The sequence below is a fragment of the Taudactylus pleione genome, unplaced genomic scaffold (genome assembly GCF_031769625.1).
Source record: "Taudactylus pleione unplaced genomic scaffold, aTauple2 ptg000212l, whole genome shotgun sequence".
In the NCBI taxonomy this organism is placed as follows: domain Eukaryota; kingdom Metazoa; phylum Chordata; class Amphibia; order Anura; family Myobatrachidae; genus Taudactylus; species Taudactylus pleione.
In genome coordinates, this window is record NW_028284614.1 from 7,592,133 (window position 1) to 7,610,285 (window position 18,153).

Consider the following 18,153-nt stretch of genomic DNA (forward strand, 5'->3'; position numbering starts at 1 on the left):
GCTTCTGCTATTCTCCGACGTCTAGATGACAACCACGTTGGATGCCTGGGTTTGCAACGTTGTATCGCAGGGCTATGCTCTGACTTTCATGTGGCACCCACTGGTACGGTTTTTTACCACAGGCCTTCCGGGAAAAACAAAAGCACTATGGGACTCAATTCGCTCTCTACTAGCCTCCTGGGTAATAGTCCCTTCTATGCCAATCTCTTCATGGTTTGGAAGCCGAACGGCTCCTTCCGCCCAATTCTCAACCTCAAATCCCTCAACAACTATTTGCGGGTTCCGTATGAAGTCTTTGCATTCCATCATTTTGGCCTTGCAACTGGGAGATTTCATGGCCTCCTTGGATATCCTGGATGCTTATTTATATGTGTCTATCAGCGTTTTCTCCAGTTTGCAGTCAAGGAGGAGCACTACCAGTTTTGGGCCTTGCCCTTTGGTCTTTCCACAGCTCCTCGTGTGTTCACGAAGTTCATGGCGGTAATGATAGCTCACTTGCGGCACCAGGGTATCAGAATTCACCCTTACCTAGTTGATCGTCTTATCCTAGCTAGATCTCCGGATATGATCAGGGAGCACCTTTGCCTCACAGTAGAGCTTCTCCAGTCGCACGGATGGGTCATCAATTGGAAGAAGTCCTCTCTGACTTTGGCCCAGGAGATGCTCCACATGGGGCCCCTGTTAGATTCATGGGTTCAGCGACTGTTTCTCCCAGTGGACAAGATTTGGGATCTGCAGGATTCTTACTTCATCGCCGGGTGTCACTTCACATCTGCATGCAGATCCTGGGATCTCTGGTCTCCACCTACGACATGGTGCAGTACGCCTGATTTCACTCCTGGCCTCAACAGGTGGAGATTCTGACCCATTGGAATGGATCCCATCTCCAGATCAAGCTACAGACAATAGTTCAATCTCAGGAGATTGTCTAACACTTGCGCGGTGGCTCCAGAACTCCCACTTGGACAAGGGTTGCCCCTTCTGGATTCTGGACAGGGTCCTTCTCACCACAGATGTCGGTCTTCGTGGGTGGAGATCTGTAACCTACCAGCAGACTTTCCAGGGACGATGGACGGCTCAGGAGAGTCGTCTCCCAATCAATGTCCTGGAACTTCGAGCTGTCTTCAGAGCTCTCTGTCAAGCTCAGCAATTCCTTCAGCATCACCCAGTCGAAGTACAATCCGCCAACACGACGGCCGTCACTTACATAAACCATCACGACGGCACTCGCAGTAGCGGCATCAACAGGTCAGTCGCATGCTCCGTTGGGTGGAGCATCATGTTCCAGCTCTGTCGGCAGTTTCCATTCCGGGGTCCAAAATTGGGAAGCAGACTTTCTAAGTTGTCAAGACGTCCACTCCGGCAAGTGTGCCCTTCATCCGGACATCTTTCAGCTTCTAATTCATCTTCGGGGCCTGCCGTAAGTTGATCTGATGGCATCTCGGTACAACCAAAAGGTACATCTATTTTCAGATATATTAAATGGGTAAATATATGGTGGTCTGTCTGCTAATTGAGACATTAATGTAAATTTCACATATGATCATGATCTCACTTAGATGTAATCAGTTTGTCCTATTTCTCCTATACTAATTTTGTAGCCATCAATACAGCACAGGAGTGTGCCCTGATAGGAGTCTTTTCTTTTTTTTTTTTTTCTCTCCTCTTCTAAACCTTGATAATATTTACTCCTGGGATGCACCTCCAGTTTTTGAAATATACCTAGATACGTGTATCCAATAAATTAAATTAGATTAGATCGTTAGAATTAACTGTTTTCCTGTGCAATCAATCTTCTTCCCCTTTTCCTGTATTACAACCAAAAGGTGCCAAAGTACGGATCTCGCACCAGAGACCAGGGGCTCTTCTGGTGGACGCATTGGCGGTTCGGTGGAATTTCAATCTCATGTAAATATTCCCTCCAATCTCACTTCTGTTGAGGGTTCTCCGCAAGTTTAAGATGGAAGGCGGCACCGTGATTCTGGTAGCTCCCGATTGGCCACGGAGGGCTTGGTACGCAGATCTTCTGAGCCTCTCCATTGACATTCCACTGCGGCTTCCTTCATGGCCGGATCTTCTGTCTCAGGGTCGGTGCTTCCACCAATACCTTACTCGCCTCATTTGATGAGGTGGCTCTTGAGACATCCGTCTTAAGAGTTAAAGGATTTTCAGGTTCAGTCATTCGTACCATGCTGAATATGCAAAAGCCCTCATTTGCTAGAATTTATCATCAGGTTTGGCGTACATACTACTCCTGATGTTCTACCAGGAGCCTTAACCCCAGATACTTCTGACTTTCCTGATGTCCTCGAACTTCGAGCTGTCTTCAGAAATCTCTGTTAGGCCCAGCAATTCCTTCAGCATCACCCAGTCGAAGTACAATCAGAGAACGCGATGGCCGTCGCTTACATAAACCATCAGGGCGGTACTCGCAGTAGCGGCATCAAGAGGTCAGTCGCATGCTCCGTTGGGTGGAGCATCATGTTCCAGCTCTGTCTGCAGCTTCCATTCCAGGCCTCCAAAATTGGGAAGTGGACTTTCTAAGTCGTCAAGACGTCCACTCCGGCGAGTGTGTCCTTCATCCGGATGTCTTTCAGCTTCTAGTTCATCGTTGGGGCCTGCCGGAAGTCAATCTGATGGCGTCTTGGTACAACCACAAGGTGCCAAAGTACGGATCTCGCACCAGAGACCCGGGGGCTCTTCTGGTGGTCAACTTTCCATCTCATGTACATATTTCCTCCGATCTCACTTCTGTCGAGAGTTCTCTGCAAGTTCAAGTTGGGAGGTGGTTCCGTGATTCTGGTAGCTCCCGATTGGCTGTGGTTGGCTTGGTACGCAGATCTTCTGAACTTCTTAATCGACGCCCCGCTGCGTCTTCCTCCACGGCCGGATCTTCTGTCTCAGGACCCGTGCCTCCAGCCGGATCTGACTCGCCTCGCTTTAATGAGGTAGCTAAAGGTTTTTCGCAGTGAGTAATGGTGAATGCGCAGAAACCTTCTTCCGCCAACGTTTATAATTTGATTTGACGTGCTTCTCCTGGTGTTCTTCCAGAGGTTTTAACCCCAGATCCGTCCGACTTTCCCGAGTTCTATTGTTTCTACAGTCCGACCTGGATTTGGGTTTTCATCTGTCTTCCTTAACAGTACAAGTCTTGGCCTTTTTGGTTCTCTTTCAGAGACAGATTGCCTTGATGCCGGATGTTCGTACATTCTTTCAGGGAGTTCTTCACGTGCAGCCTCTGTTTGTTGCTCCGGTGGTTCCGTGGGACTTGTCCCTGGTGCTTCGGGCTCTTCAGGCATCTCCCTTCGAGCCTGTGGATTTGGTGGACCTTCGTTGGCTCATGTGGAAGACTATTTTCCTCCTGGCTATTGCTTCTGCTCGGAGAGTGTTAGACTTGAGCGCACTGTCGTGTTGCTCTCCTTTTCTAGTCTGTCACTCTGACCGGGCTTTTTTTTTGGACTCGACTAGGTTACCTTCCGAAAGTGGTTTCCAGATTCCACCTCAATCAGGATATAGTGGTCCTGGCCTTTCAGTCTTCGGCGGAGGAGGCCTCTTTGGATGTTGTAAGGGTCCTCCGCATCTATGTTCATCGTACCAGGGATATCCGGAAGTCGGATTCACTTTTCTTACTCTATGGTTTCCACAAGCGTGGTTGGCCAGCTACGAAGCAGACCTTAGCCAGGTTGCTCCACTTAACCATGCACCACGCATACGTGGCAGCGAACCTTCCAGCCCCGGCCGTGGTGACTGCTCATTCCACGAGGTTAGTTGGTACCTCTTGGGCAGCTCGTCGTGGAGCCTCTGCAAGGCAGCCATGTGGTCTTCTGTTCACACGTGTATCCGCTTTTATGCGTTTGATACCTTCGCCTCTGCGGATATGGCTTCTGGACGACGGGTACTCGTGGGAACTCTCCTGAGCTAGTGCAGCTCAGGAACGTTCCCTTCCTTAGGGGGATTGCTTTGGAACGTTCCCAGCATAGTCCCTGTGTCCCCTATCGACAAGTGAAGAAGAAAAGGAGACTTATTTCTTACCTGTTAAGTCCTTTTCTTCAAACTCTATAGCCGACACAGGGCGCCCACCATGACGCACCTGAGTGGCGGGGTTTCTCCTCGTTTTCTGGTTTCCTGTCTCTTCGGGTGTTTGTTTCTGTGTGTGTGACGGTCTTCCTTCTCCTTCTTAACCTCTCCTGCCTTAGGCTTGACTGGCTGGGGGTGGGGTATGGGGAGGGAGGAGCCCGAGTTGCACATCTTTGAAGAAATTAACTGTTTGATGCCCAGACTCCACCTGCCACCCTATACCCCAGCGTAGTCCCCGTGTCCCCTGTGGAGTTCAAAGAAAAGGACTTAACAGGTAAGACATAAGTCTCCTTTTATTGCTACTTCGGTTATATTAAACAAAAACACTATTTTGACCATTTCGGATAGATTTTGGCATGTTAGAAGGAATAAAGAGACTGAGGGTATTTTGTAATATTCAAAGTCTTTTGAAAAGACAAGGTATGAATTGAGTGAATTGTATAAAAATATTATTTCTATTAATGTTGGAATGTGATCGGCCCAAAAAGTTACAAAATAGGCTCAGCACAGGAGTGAGAATACGCTCTCGCTGTAGCTACTAGTATACTATTAATACTGGAATGCTTCGTTTCAGAGCTTTATGGAATAAGATGGTTGCTAAATGTGTGTTTTTTGTTTTTGTAAAGAACATCTCTTGAAGAGTACAGGAGCCAAGAAGAACAGCTTGTGTATGAAATTGAACACGGGAAACAGAGGCTGTCTGAGGTTAATGAGGAACTCAACAGCACTGTTAGAGAACTGCAAAATGCCCGGATTGATTACAATGAAGGCAGTCACCAGAAGAGGAAAGCAGAGATTCTAGAAAGCATGAAAAGAATGTATCCTGATTCTGTGGTAAATACATGGGATGTAGACTTAAAAGGAGCTCTGCAGTCTCCATTGTTGAAGTAGAAAGATGATTGTATTCGTACAGCTACTCAAAAACAAGGAAAAGAAACCTAGACTCATTTGATTTTATTGTACTATCCTTTAACTTTTTTTCACTCATACTTCTTTGGAACAGAGAAACAGTTTATGTAGTCTGCCTCCTGGAGTTAGAAAACTAAGGAAAAAGTTGACTCTCGGCCCTGATTCAGCAGAGGAGGCAGTGAGCAAAATTGCACAGATTCCCGATGGTTGACAATCTGTGCAGGCACAGGACCCGTACTGTGCATGTGCAGTACGGGCCTGCGATCTCGCACACAGTCCGGCAGCAGACTGTCAGTGCTCGACAGTGCCGACGTTTCTGGGTGGGGAGGGGGCGGCGACAGCCTGCGTTTCCTAAAACGGAGTCGTGTTGTCGCTGTTGAAAGAGGGGAGTGAAAGAGGCCAAGATCTCCGTCGGATTATGGAAATTTCCTGCCCTATATTATGCATCTGCAGCAGCTGGCTTGCACGACGCCATGGGTCACTCAGCTGTCCGATGTTATCTCATATGATCCGATGCTGCGTCCTAGGACACAGCTCGGATCAGTAATGCATGCAGGAGGCATGACTCCTCCAGCTGCATTACCTTATTAGTGCTATCGCAGCTGTTACCATGTTGCAGCTTTGATAGCAACTCCGTCCTCTGCTGGATCAGGCCCTCTGTCTGCTGGCCATGCCCCTTGGGTTTGACACTGACTATCAAGTCAGTCTGAAAAGAAGATTTAGGAGAAACCAACAACAATAGTACATATTGATTGAAATTTAGATTGAAGCAATAATAGGATTTTTAGTATTCACCTTTAAATGTATTTCTCTTATTTCATTGGAGGACACAGTTAACCATGAGGTATAGAGGGCTCTGTGAGGAGTTGGAACAACAAACTAAACTTGTTGATACTGTAGCTAATTCCCTACCCTCTACATCCCACCAGCCTCACAGGAGAAAATAGGAATCGGTTGAACTTTATAAAGCCCAAAGGAAAGCTCATTTTCTTGGCAAAACCAATTAACCACACGTTCTCTGGGATCCTATCTGGAGGACACTGCTAAATATGGGGACGTTCCAAAGCTTCCCCTAGGGAAGGGTACAATAAGCCAAAGCTGCTCGCATAACTTTAAGCCGAAAACTGATTGCCATGACCTGGCCCTAGAGACTTCCAGTCAGGGGACTGGGAGTTGTGAGGACTAGATGAGGAGGCAGCAGTAAACAAAGAGGAAGAATATGAGACTTCCTCTTCAGCTAATTCCGGGTGTTGCCGAGACCTGACCAAGGGCGCGCTGTCTAACTCGTTGGTGGTTTTCACCAGTGACCCTCTCCATGCGGGATATGGTCTTATCTGCCCCCAACGAGCAGGTTGCGGCCCCTTGGTCAGGGACCCAGGAATTAGCAATTGACAAGGAGACAACTGAGGAGGTCGATAAACACTAGAAAGTTTCGGTAATAACCGATGTAGAGTGTTACGGTGGAATGTCAGTGATAACCGATACTGGGGGTCACTGAAGAATATTGGTGAGAACTGATGTTCAATGTCACTGGAGAATATCAGTGAGAACCAACGCTGGATGTCACTAGAGAATATCAGTGAGAACCAATGCTGGATCCTACTGGAGATTATCGGTGAGAACCAATGCTGGATGTTACTGGAGATTATCGTTGAGAACCGATGCTGGAAATTCTGTAGAATTGTCAATAGTGACCGAAGTTGATAATACTGTAGAATATCAGTTGTGACCGATGTTAGAAAACACTGAAGAGTATCTGTAGTGACCGATGTTGGTAACACTGGAGAATATGGGTAGTGAGCGATTTAGCACACTGGAGAACACTGGAAATGTGCTGGGCTTTCCTGGGAGATGGCTATTCAGACGCCCAAAGATGGTCCATCTTTTGGTCATGTTATGGAAGTGTAGCGGGCGTGACGCTGAACTGGTTGCGATCTCAAAAGCTTGATCGCTCACATTGAAGGCCATACTCTGACGGAGATTCCGCACCAAGCGTTGGGGCTGGTGCAAGTTTCTTTGATGTTACAGATGGTTGCCTCTAAGGGCTGGATTCAATTAGCCTAGTTAATTTACCACGTGGGGAAAAGGGAGTTAGCTTCGGACTTTTACGCCTGAGGCTATTCAATTAAAAGCCTTTTACCATCATGTTAATCCATAGATTCTGGGAGAAATACCCGGAGCTAGACGTTAACGTATTTGTGGCTCTCGTGATAAGGGCAGAAAAGGCTTACTTAACTCGGATTTTCTGCAAATAGAAAGTATGGTGGTCGCTCACATCAGCTTAATGATATTGCTCAGGTGCTTGTAAAGGGCGGGGTTTATACTTAACCACAGAAAAAAGAAGATTCCCTCCAGCACACTGCAGCAATATTAGCAAAAAATACTTGAATCCCACATGATGATAGAAATTCAGAGGTATTGGTTGCATACATTTGCAAATATATGATTAAGGACCGGGCCAGCGTCATGGCTCCTCTATACCGGCGTCCCTAACATTAAGGTGTTCACGTCCGAGGCGCAGAGCAGATTTCTGTTTGAGCCTCAGGAGGAGCTGAACAGAAATCAGCGTCTACCTGGGAATTTCCCAGGTAGACCCCTTTCAAACATGAGCAGGGTTTTTCTGCTTACCTGCCTCTTCTCTGCCATCTGCTCCTCCTAGCCTATCCCCTCTCTGGCTGATGATGATGATGTCATCATTCAGCAGCCAAGAGCCGGCCAATCGTAATGCAGTTTTTTTTTAATTATTATTATAATTTTTTTAACATTTATTTTAATTCCCTGGTGGTCCAGCGGGAGTGCGGGCGGCCCGCTGTGGCACAGCCGGCCGGTGCTGGGGGTGGTAAGCAGCAGCGCTGAGCGTCCTATAGGATGCTCTGCGCTGTCAGCTACATGCAAAAGCTGCTTGATGCTGCCCGGGAGTAGTAAATTCCCGGGTAGCACCATTCAGACAGAAGCAGGGTAATTTCCCGGGACTTAAGTCCTGGGAAAAACCCAGGGGCGGCTACCCGGGAATGTGTTCCCGGGAAGGTACCTTTCACACAGACATGAGACCCGGGAATTTTGGCCGAGGCAGGCCAAAATCCCGGGAATCTCAGTATGTCTGAAAGGGGTATGAGAGGCCTAATCTGGCACATACTGTACACCTAAGTGTACTTTCCCTCAAGGCCTATTTGATAAAAAAAAACCCAGTAAGGATAATTCCTTGAAAGGGAATTCTAGCCAGTGACTGATTTGAGGCTGGATCTGTTGACCAGATCTTGCGTATGAGTCCCTAACTAGTATATTAACTATATTAGCTAGTCTATTAACAAAGGCACTCTCGGACAGCTTTGCAGGCTTCTTTGTGGCCTGCAAATGTATAGCTCGGCCTAAGGAATTTGAGAAGCCAAGTCGGCCAACTCAGTCGGTATTGCGCCGTCAGGGAGAAATTTTTCCTTCGAGGCTGCGAAGATGTACTTACAGGAAAACTCTGTATGCTTCTCCACAGGGTCTTTAAAGGCAACTGCAACAAGTTTGATCAGGGTGGTCTAGGTTCTATCAGAAACAAAACCCTCAGTCTCCAGGTGGTTTATCAGCTTTTATTTCCTCTTCAAAGCAAATCCTTGCAAAATGTGTGAAACTTTGGTAGTTGGGTAATTTGGAAAGACCCTCCAGGGACCAAAAATACCTAAAATAAAGGGGATGCAGTCATTATGTTGACATTTACAATGTCTACGGTTATGTCAACATTGTTGAAATGTTGACATTGAACACGTCGGTATCTGCAGAATGTTGATATGTGAAGTGTCGACATTCTGTACGTACCAGAGAGATAGGGTTAGACTGCAGTAGCAGAGGTTTAGAGTTAGGTTTCAGGAAGGGAGGTTAGGATTAGGTTGTGGGAAGGGAGGTTAGGCACCTGGGTGAGGGTTAGGGATACTCAATGTGAGGGTTAGGGATACTCATTGCCGGAACCACTGTAGGATGAGTTGGAGGTAATCATGATGTCACCACTGGACCTTCAGGACACCGTTGGAGCTGCAGGACCAGCTGTATCAAGTCAAAGTCGCCGCTAGACCACCAGGAACGTTTTGCCAACATTCTAATCATATCAATATTTCATCTGTGTTGACATGGAAAGCATGTTGGCATTAAGACCATTTTGATATGATGAACATTGCCAAAACATACCACAGATAAAGTGCTAAGCAGTCACCGTGGTTAAGGCTACTGGAAGTCACTGCGAGGATCGTTCCAGTGATAGCTGCTTGGTGCTGTCCAATGGTAGCCTCATTTGGAGTATGAGAGGGTGAACGCTAAGATTATCAGGGAGTCCACTTTCTGGAAGGCAAGTCTCATGCAATCATGCACAGCTCTATATTGAAACTATATTGATGCTGCAATGAAAAGATCCACCAGAGGTGCCAATGAGAATAACTATGGCAGGTTAAACAGGCCCGGAGGATTGGGTCTAGATCAATTTCCGAAGTACACTTTACTAGACTAGATGGCTATGTGTCATGTCCAAAAGCAGGTGTGTTAATTTCAGGAGGCAAGGCTTATAACACTGTTCCTGTGTCCCCCAATGTTTCACATGATAAATAATGTTCTACAGGATATAAAAGTTCTTCAGTTGGAATGCTTGGCATTGGTTATTTTTCTGAATACCAGCGATTTTAATTGTACAAATTGTTTGTTTTTGTTTCCAGTTCGGCAGGTTATTTGAGCTTTGTACCCCAAACCATAAAAAATATCAACTTGCTGTCACCAAAGTCTTTGGCAATTACATGAATGCCATTGTTGTATCCACTGAGAAGGTGGCACGGGACTGCATCCGCTTTCTCAAAGAGGAAAGGGCAGAGAGGGAGACTTTCCTATCCCTAGACTACCTGGACGTGAGTATTATGCATGATTCAGTACAGAATATCAAGTGTACAGTATGAATACTTTTTACAGTTTGAAATGCTACATCCACCTGAGGAAACCCTGACACGTGTCCAAGTAGCGCAGTGAATCCTAATTGTTTTAGCATTCAACTATTTTAACAAAAGAATTACAAAATATAGGTGACCTGGTGACAGTCAAGCGGCCGGCGTCACCTGAACCAGTGGGGGCTGCAGCAGGAATTTTAACATCAGCTGAGGAAATTGGAATTGAATATAAGTATGGTATAACTATTGGTATGCACAATATGCCGTAACCCATAGCGTCACCATCCAATGATATCCATGTAGCAGCATCCGAGCCCCCACAGTGCAAACCTTGCCCATCAGTAAGTTTTAATGTTGGACCAGTTAGTGTGAACATGGCAAATGATAAGGGACTTTTTTTTTTTTAACTGTACTACTAAGAGTAAGAAATGTCTAACAGCAAAGTGACAGTAGTGGACCCACTTTCATATAATAAGGGACCACCTAAGCACATAACACTAGACCAGGTCACCTTAATGTTAACACTGCTGTTGTATAATTAAAATAGATTAATGAAATACCTTGACAGAGCAACAAGAAATGCACAACAGAAAACATTTACCCACACTCTGTAAAGCATCTTAAAAAAATTGCTAACATGGAGCCCAATTAACTAGATACATCCATTACCTAGCAATTTACACACCCACCTCCCATCTCAAACATACTATATAAGGCAAGGAACACTCACAGAAGAACAGATGACCCTAGGCCGTCATGATTCAATGGAAGGCAGTGTATGGCTGTTGGCAGCTTACATATAGTTGGCCTTAAAGAAAAGGTCTATCCAGCAATACACACACTCTACCCACACAAAGAAGTGAGTGACCCGGGTGATTACAGGTCAGAGCAAAGGCAGGGTAAGGCTGGAGGGAGCTTCCTCGTACCTGGTCTCAAAGACAGGTGCTCTCCAGCAATGCAGCGTCTTGGTACAGAAAATATCAAGCTACCAATAAGACAGAAGACCTAGAAATAGGGCCTGATTCAGAGGCGCTCGCTGTTTGCGAGCGCTCGCTCTGAATCAGGGCAGGCCTGCTTGCTAAGCTGTGTGTGACCACCCACAGCTTTTGCAGGCGGCCTGGCGATTGTCGCGATTATCGCGACCATCGGGTTTGTGATGAGACCCTGTGGTAGGGTCTCAGCACTCGCAAGCCCGAGTGGACTTCCTGCTCTAATAGAGCCCACAAACGCCAGGTGTTCCTAAGGGAACGCCTGCGTTTGTGCAGCCACCCCCCCCCCCCTCCCCGCCTACAAGATGGGTCGAGCTGTCAATCAACATCGACAGCCGCCCCGTCTTGTAGTGAGACCCGTTGCGACGGAGCTGCCGTCACAGTAGGGGTCTCGCGCATGCGCACGCCGGAGGTGGCGCATGCGCAGTCGGTGACCATCGACCTGCTTGCGAACGCTGTGCGCTCGCGAGTCTGAATCAGGCCCATAGAGCCTGGATGGGACAACAGCATACAGGGTATGGAGCCAATAACAAATAACAATGTTCTTCCTGTTTTAGGGCAAGTTGACCTCTAGTCTGAGGAATATGTGACTCCTCTTTTATTGAATGTGGTCAGTGCCTTTAACATTTACATTGATTAAACTGCAGTGTTGTGTAAAATGGCCTACCTATTAGTCCTCTGATACATAAAAGAGGCATAGGACAGCAACAAAATGAACAATTACAAGATGTATTATGGCTGTAATTCAGAGTGCTCTTATCAGTGTGGTGCCATCCAGCCGATGGTCACATTAGAGGCTCCTAGATGACACCATACCTAATTAGACGTTCCAAACCTCATTTCCATATCTGTCTGGAACTATTATCTACAGTCACTCATTCAACATCACCTATGCAGCTCACAATGTAAACAGAATGGCACCAAACATAATAATATAATAAATCATGTATTTACCATATTAACGTTTAGATTTTAATATTAACTTTTAGATTTTAATATTTTAAATACGGAGAGACCTCAAAAAACGTAAAACCTAAACAACATTAAAATTAAAATAGGTAAGGGAGTGAGGCAATAATTCAGAAGATGAATTATGCTAATTAAACAGCGTAAGTTCCACAGTGTCATTGAGACCTTGTAGAACAAGCGTCTGTAATAACAAAAATTAGCAGAGGCAGCCGCATCTTACAGTGGGCAGAGGGGCAAGTCGAGGCAATCTCTGCCGTATTTATCCCAGGAGTGGAAAATTGGGAGGAGGATTATCTCAGTCACCAGGATCGCCATTCCGGGAATGGGATCTACATCCTGAGGTATTCCCAACAACTGATCCGTTGTTGGGGCAAGCCTCCAATAGATCTCATGGCCTCTTGGTGCAATCACCAAATGCCAAGGTACTGCTCCAGGACGCAGGATCTTTTAGCAGAGGATGTGGATGCTCTGACAATTCCGTGGCATTAACATCTAGTGTACCTGTTTACGCCTTTTCCTCTCCTGCCGCTGGTGCTCAATCTCATCAAGCGTGAGTCCACTACAGTCATTCTGGTGGCACTGGATTGGCCTCGTCGGGCATGGTACTCTGGCCTTCTGCTACTTCTCGCAGGTGATCCATGGTTGTTACCTCTATGCTTGGATCTTCTTCAGCAGGGTCCGTTTGTGTACCCCGCCTTACTTCGGCTGCATTTAACGGTGTGGCTGTTGAGGCCACAATTTTAAGATGAAAAGGTATCCCGGAAGCAGTGGTTTCCACTATGGTTCGTGCTCAGAAGCCTGTGACGTCCACCCACTACCATCGTATATGGAAATCGTACTTGGCATGGTATAAGGCGCGTGAGTTTCCCACTTCTTTCCAACTTCCTCATCTGCTTCTCGTCCTCTAAGTGGGGTTGGATGCTGGGCTTCACCTTGGATCGCTAAAGGTACAAGTGTCTACTTTGTCCTTCTTCTTTCACCGTTGTTTGCCCAGCTTCTGGAGTTCCAGACGTTCCTTCAGGATGTTCTTATGGTCCAGCCGCCTTTTGTCCTGCCTAAGTCTCCTTGGGACCTCAACCTTGTTTTGACCTTTCTCTAATCAGACAGTTCTTCTGTTGGCCTTGGCTACGGCTCGGTGGGTGTCGGAGCTCTACCTAGTCTTTCATGATGATCGGGCAGTGCTTCGCATGCTTTTCTGCCGAAGGTGGTTTCTGCCTTCCACATCAATCAGCCGATTGTAGTCCCTGTCTTGTCAGATGACTCCGGGTCTTCTCACTCCTTGAATGTAGTTCGGTCTCTCCTAATGTTGCCCCAGAACGGCATTGCGCAGATCGGATGTCCTTTTTGAGTTTTATGATGCTGTAAGGCGTGTGTGGTCTGCATCCAAGCAGATGTTTGGTTACATGGATCCGTATGGCTATCTGTCCAGCATACATGGCTAGCGCTCGTCCTCCGCCTGTCTATTGCTGTCCTTCTCCATTCGGGGTCAGTTTATATAACTGGGTCTGATGGGGCATAGAGGGGGAGGAGCCAGTTACAATTTTGATTTAAAGTGCCAGGCACGACTCTACTGCCGTCTATATACCCCAGTATCTTCAGCTCCAGTGTCCCATGTGGAATCGAAGAAGTGTATTTATCGGTAAGTACCAAAATCCTTTTTTTACTTAACTGTGTTATATGCTTTATTTTCTACTTTACAAGGTTTATATGCTGTATTTTGTACCGTATGCGCATGTGCTCTGTTTTTAAGTTTGGCAAATCTGCAAAATTCAGAAAACATGAGGTTTTGTTTTTGGGGAGATACTGAAGTCTATAAATAAGGATTTGGTTTGTTTTATAGATAAAGCCGATCAATGAAAAACTAAGGCAAATTAAAGGATGCAAAATGATGGTTGATGTTATTCAGTGTTCAAGTCCTCATCTAAAGAAAGTCATTCTCTTTGTGTGTGGAAATGGGCTGGTGTGTGAGACCGTACAGGAGGCAAGGCACATTGCATTTGATGGCCCTGAAAGGCTTAAAGTAAGTATTGTACATGTATCTTTCACATTGCAAGATCATTCTTTTATATTGTTTTATTTTCTTTCAGTATGTTCTTAAAGACACACAAACCATAAACACTGTATTGCCATCCATGGAGAACTACTGATAAAGAGCAGAATGAAATGTTACTCATTAAGGGACTGATTCTGATTTACATTTAAGTCGGGTGCAAGTGCAGCCCCATTACGCATCTTTGCGACCACTTGTGATAATAGCCATCATCAATAATAGCACACATTCGCACTAGCTCTGTACCTCTCTGCATACGCTTGTCACAGAATAGTCTGCAGTTCAGCCCACATGCTCACTACAAGCTCTCAGGACACTTAAGGGGCACATCCACTAGACGATCTACTCCCTGTCCAATCTCTAAACGATTTTCCCTTGAAATTTTATCTTTCAGTCTGAACGATTTGCAAACGATTTGCAAACTATCTCTAATAGATCAAGTGAAATTGACCTGCATGTTCAGTCGACTGACGAGACGAACAAATGACCAGCGGGAGCGCGCATCGTTGATCGTTAACAACCAAACACTGCACGATTTATAAACGATTTTTAAACAATTGAACGATAACGACGTCATTATCATTCAATCGCCTGCTAAAATCGTGTAGTAGATGCCCCCCTTTAGACTACATTCACGCGTCCTGTTACCCCATTTCAGCCACGAGTGAAGATGAAGCGGAGATGCGGATAGTTCTGAATCACTCACAGTTACCTAAACTCAGCACTAGAGCATGCACACTGCTAAAAATCTCATGAACCATCTGCAGAATGGAGTTGCTCACATATCTGAATAAGCCTCTAAAAGTCTTTCTTCTTCACACTTCGATAGGGGACAGAGGTTTAGACCATGGGTATAGGGTAGAGCAGGATGAGTCCGGGCACCAACTAAACTTCTCCCAGCAGCCCCAGCTCCTATTCCCCGTCCCCGGCCTCAGACAGGACAGTTCAGTTTGGTGTCCTGCAGGAGTAAGGCACATGTTAGAGACGGGTTGTAGTTGGCATCCCGGCGTGCGGGATGCCGACGGTCCTAATACCGGCGCCGAAATCCTGACAGGTCGAGATCCCGAAGGTAAGTAACGGGGTGCACGGGGAGGGTAGCGTTACTTAGTGAGGTTAGGGTTGTGCACTAGGTTAAGGGTTAGGGTTAGGCACCGGGGAGGGAGGGTTAGGATTAGGGTGCGGGGAGGGGGAGGTTAGGTTTAGGCACCGGGGAAGGGGTGTTAGGTTTAGGGTGCGGGGAGAGGGAGGTTAGGTTTAGGCATTAGGAGGGGAGGGTTAGGCACAGAGAAGGGTGGGTTATGGTTAGGGTAGTGGTTAGAAAAATACTCACCATTCACTCCAATGGGTGTCGGTGTTCTGCCTGTCGGGATGCCACTGTCGGTATTCTGACTAGCGGCAGAATGCCCACACTGTGGCTCCACAGACCCCCTGCGCCGGTGGCCATGGCACTGACAAGCGGGTCGGTGACCTCGGCCGGTCTCCCAGCACACTCTGGGGACCCGCAACTGCAGCCGGACTCCAGGTAAGGATCATGGACGGTGCTCTAAGATAAAAGTGGCTCCCTGCTTACAGGGAGTCGCACTGCAGTGGCTAATACCGCCGGTGCGGGAGACCACCAGCGGTGCCGACGGTCACCCAAGCCCACCTGGTGCCTCCGCTAGACCACCAGGCCACAGGCAATGGGGCGCTTCATTAGAAGCAGCCATTGCCTTGGGGGATCTAGTTCAGCTAGGTGGAGGTAGGCTTTCCCCATTAATCCCCTGCCGCACTCCCTTGGCGCGCTCCCTCACTGCGACAGCCATACCACAGGGATTCTCTCTTCCTCCGAACGATCTTCACAGCTCTCTTCCTGGCTCGGCTGCTCCTACAGCATGGTCCGGTCTAGGTTCAATCCAATCACATGACTAGCATTGCCTACATACTCCCATCAAGATAGTTACGTTCTCATTTGGGCAGTGTTTCAACTTCCGGCTCTGTTTGTGGTCTTCCTTCCCAGAGTCCGGGTTGGGGAAGAGAACTTGCTCGGCCATCTGGGCATTACCCAGGCGAATGGGGGCTTTGTCCAGACACCTTTCGGATCTTAGTTCTTCACTGATGGTAGCCAGACATCACCTTGGTGCCATCTCGGCATGAACACATACACAGAGTTCCGGGAGCCCTTTGGGTGGACTTCTTGCCGGTCCAGCAGGAGTTCATTCTCTCGTATGTCTGGCATTGCCTACATATTCTCATTTGGCAGTGTTTCACCTTTGGGCTGTCGGTGGTCTTCCTTCCCAGAGTCCGGGTTGGGGAAGAGAGCTTCCTCGGCCATCTGGGCATTTGCCGAGGCGAATGGGGGCTTTGCCCAGACGCCTTTCGGATTTTGCTTCTTCACTGATGGTTGCCAAACATCGCCTTGGTGCCATCTCGGCATGAACACAGAGAGTTCCGGGAGCCCTTTGGGTGGACTTCTTGCCAGTCTAGCAGGAGTTCATTCTCTCGTATGTCTTCCCTCTGAATTCGTGGATTCCGTGGGTCCTCCGCAGGCTGCGTTGGGAGGGAGGTATGGTAGCCCTGGTTGCCTCCTATGGGCCTTGTTGAGCTTGGTACGCAGATCTTCTATCAACACTCTACTGTATCTTCCTTGTGGCCGGATCTTCTGTTTCCGGGCTTGTGCTTCTATCTGAATCTGGCCCGTCTCGTTGCTCTTGACTCTGTCTTGAGCACTTCAGAATTCTCCAAGTTGGTAATTCGTACTATGCTGTTTGCCCGTAGGCTCTCCTCTGCAAGACTTTTTCACTGCTTGGGCGGATTTACGTTGCTTGGTGTTCTGACTGGAATTTTATCTCCAGAGGGCTTCTCTCTCTTGGGTCCTCTCCCTTCGGCAGGTGGGGCTTAATTGTCCCTCCACCTCTCTTCTTGGAAGTTGCAGGTTTCCAAACTTTCTGTCCTCTTCAGAGGCAGATGATGCCTGTTGTACGAACTCTCCTTTCTGGTGTTCTCATCGGACAATGTTGTTCATCGGCTCCTTGAACTTTGACTTTGGTGCTTTGAACTGTTCAGCCCTTTGAGCCCTTGGGCTCTGCTTACATTTGTGGATTACATGGATGACCGCTTTCCTGCTCCCGGTGACTGTTTCTCTGGGGCGCGTTCTCCTGTCCCTCCACATTGGGGTTTTTTCACTGGGGGTTTGACATTGCTTAGGTTATCTTCCTACGGTAGTCCCTCTGTTTCTATCTCTTATCGGCCTTTTGGCTAAGATCCAGTGTAGTATCTCTGATTCGCCCCCTATCTGGGGGCTGTATATTAAATGGATTTTTAGAACGGGGAGATGGAAGAAGAGCTTGCTCTGTTTACTCCATGCATTGACCTGGTATTGCAGTATTTCCAGGACAGGGTGCCGGCCCTCCGGATCTTTGTGGTTAGGACTTTGGTTTTCCGTGGGACAGACCCTCTTTTTGTCCTTTACATATATGGTATATGGGACAGCCAGTTGACTCCGTTTAATTTTCCGTCATGCTTCAGCGATGGTGGTCCTTTCTGTTCCGTCTTTACTGTCAGATTTTTTTCACCGGATTGTGCTTCTTGGTTGGCTTGCCAGACGTCCCTTGGCTAGCAGCTTTGTATGAGGCCCTATGGTCCTATGCCCATACTTTATTCCAGTCCTGTTCATTTGACACCTTCGCTGTTGCGGAAGTGGCTTTTGGCTGAAGGGGTTCTCAGCGCGGCTCTGGTACGTCACCTTCTGTGTTAGTTCGTGTTGTGAGAGGAGCTGTGGCAGAGGTTCCCAAACTCTACCATTACAGTTAAAGTTTTTATGATATCCATGCTTGAGTGCAGATGGTTAAAATAATTTGACTGAGGTACTGATTAAGTCACCTGGCTCAAGGATGGATATCCTTAAAACGTGGAATGTAATGGAGTTTGGGGACTTCTGAGCTGGAGTATTAAAACATTTGTTGTCAACAGGGGAGGGCGCCCACGTCTAAATACAAAAATATTGTGTTATGGGAGAGTGGGCTTTTAGGCTACTGTTCCCCGGGTTATAGGGTGGATGCAGAGTCTTTTTACTCTACCTCTGCACAACAATCTTGGGGGGGGCGAATCAATTTAGTGCGATGCTGAATAGCCCCGGGAGGGAGCTCCTGAAGCTATTCAATTCACTGCGCTGTTTGATCCGACTAATACTAAAGTGCTGGCTGTTTGCCGGCTAATCGCCCAGGTTAAGTCGCGGGAATCGGTATTCTCCAGCTTACCCGATTCCTGAATA

The 18,153-nt window shown here is 47.3% G+C and overlaps 1 protein-coding gene and 1 pseudogene across 1 annotated transcript in view; both read left to right on the forward strand.

Moving 5' to 3' along the window:
- The window catches only part of SMC1B (structural maintenance of chromosomes 1B), a 159,803-nt gene that overhangs the window by 60,384 nt on the left and 81,266 nt on the right, over positions 1-18,153 (forward strand). Inside the window, exons 9-11 of the mRNA XM_088478294.1 lie at positions 4,704-4,911; positions 9,675-9,860; positions 13,695-13,874. Of these exons, the coding sequence (XP_088334420.1) occupies positions 4,704-4,911; positions 9,675-9,860; positions 13,695-13,874 (574 nt within the window). The remainder of the gene's footprint in view (positions 1-4,703; positions 4,912-9,674; positions 9,861-13,694; positions 13,875-18,153) is intronic.
- On the forward strand, positions 17,119-17,289 carry LOC148517731 (U2 spliceosomal RNA; annotated as a pseudogene).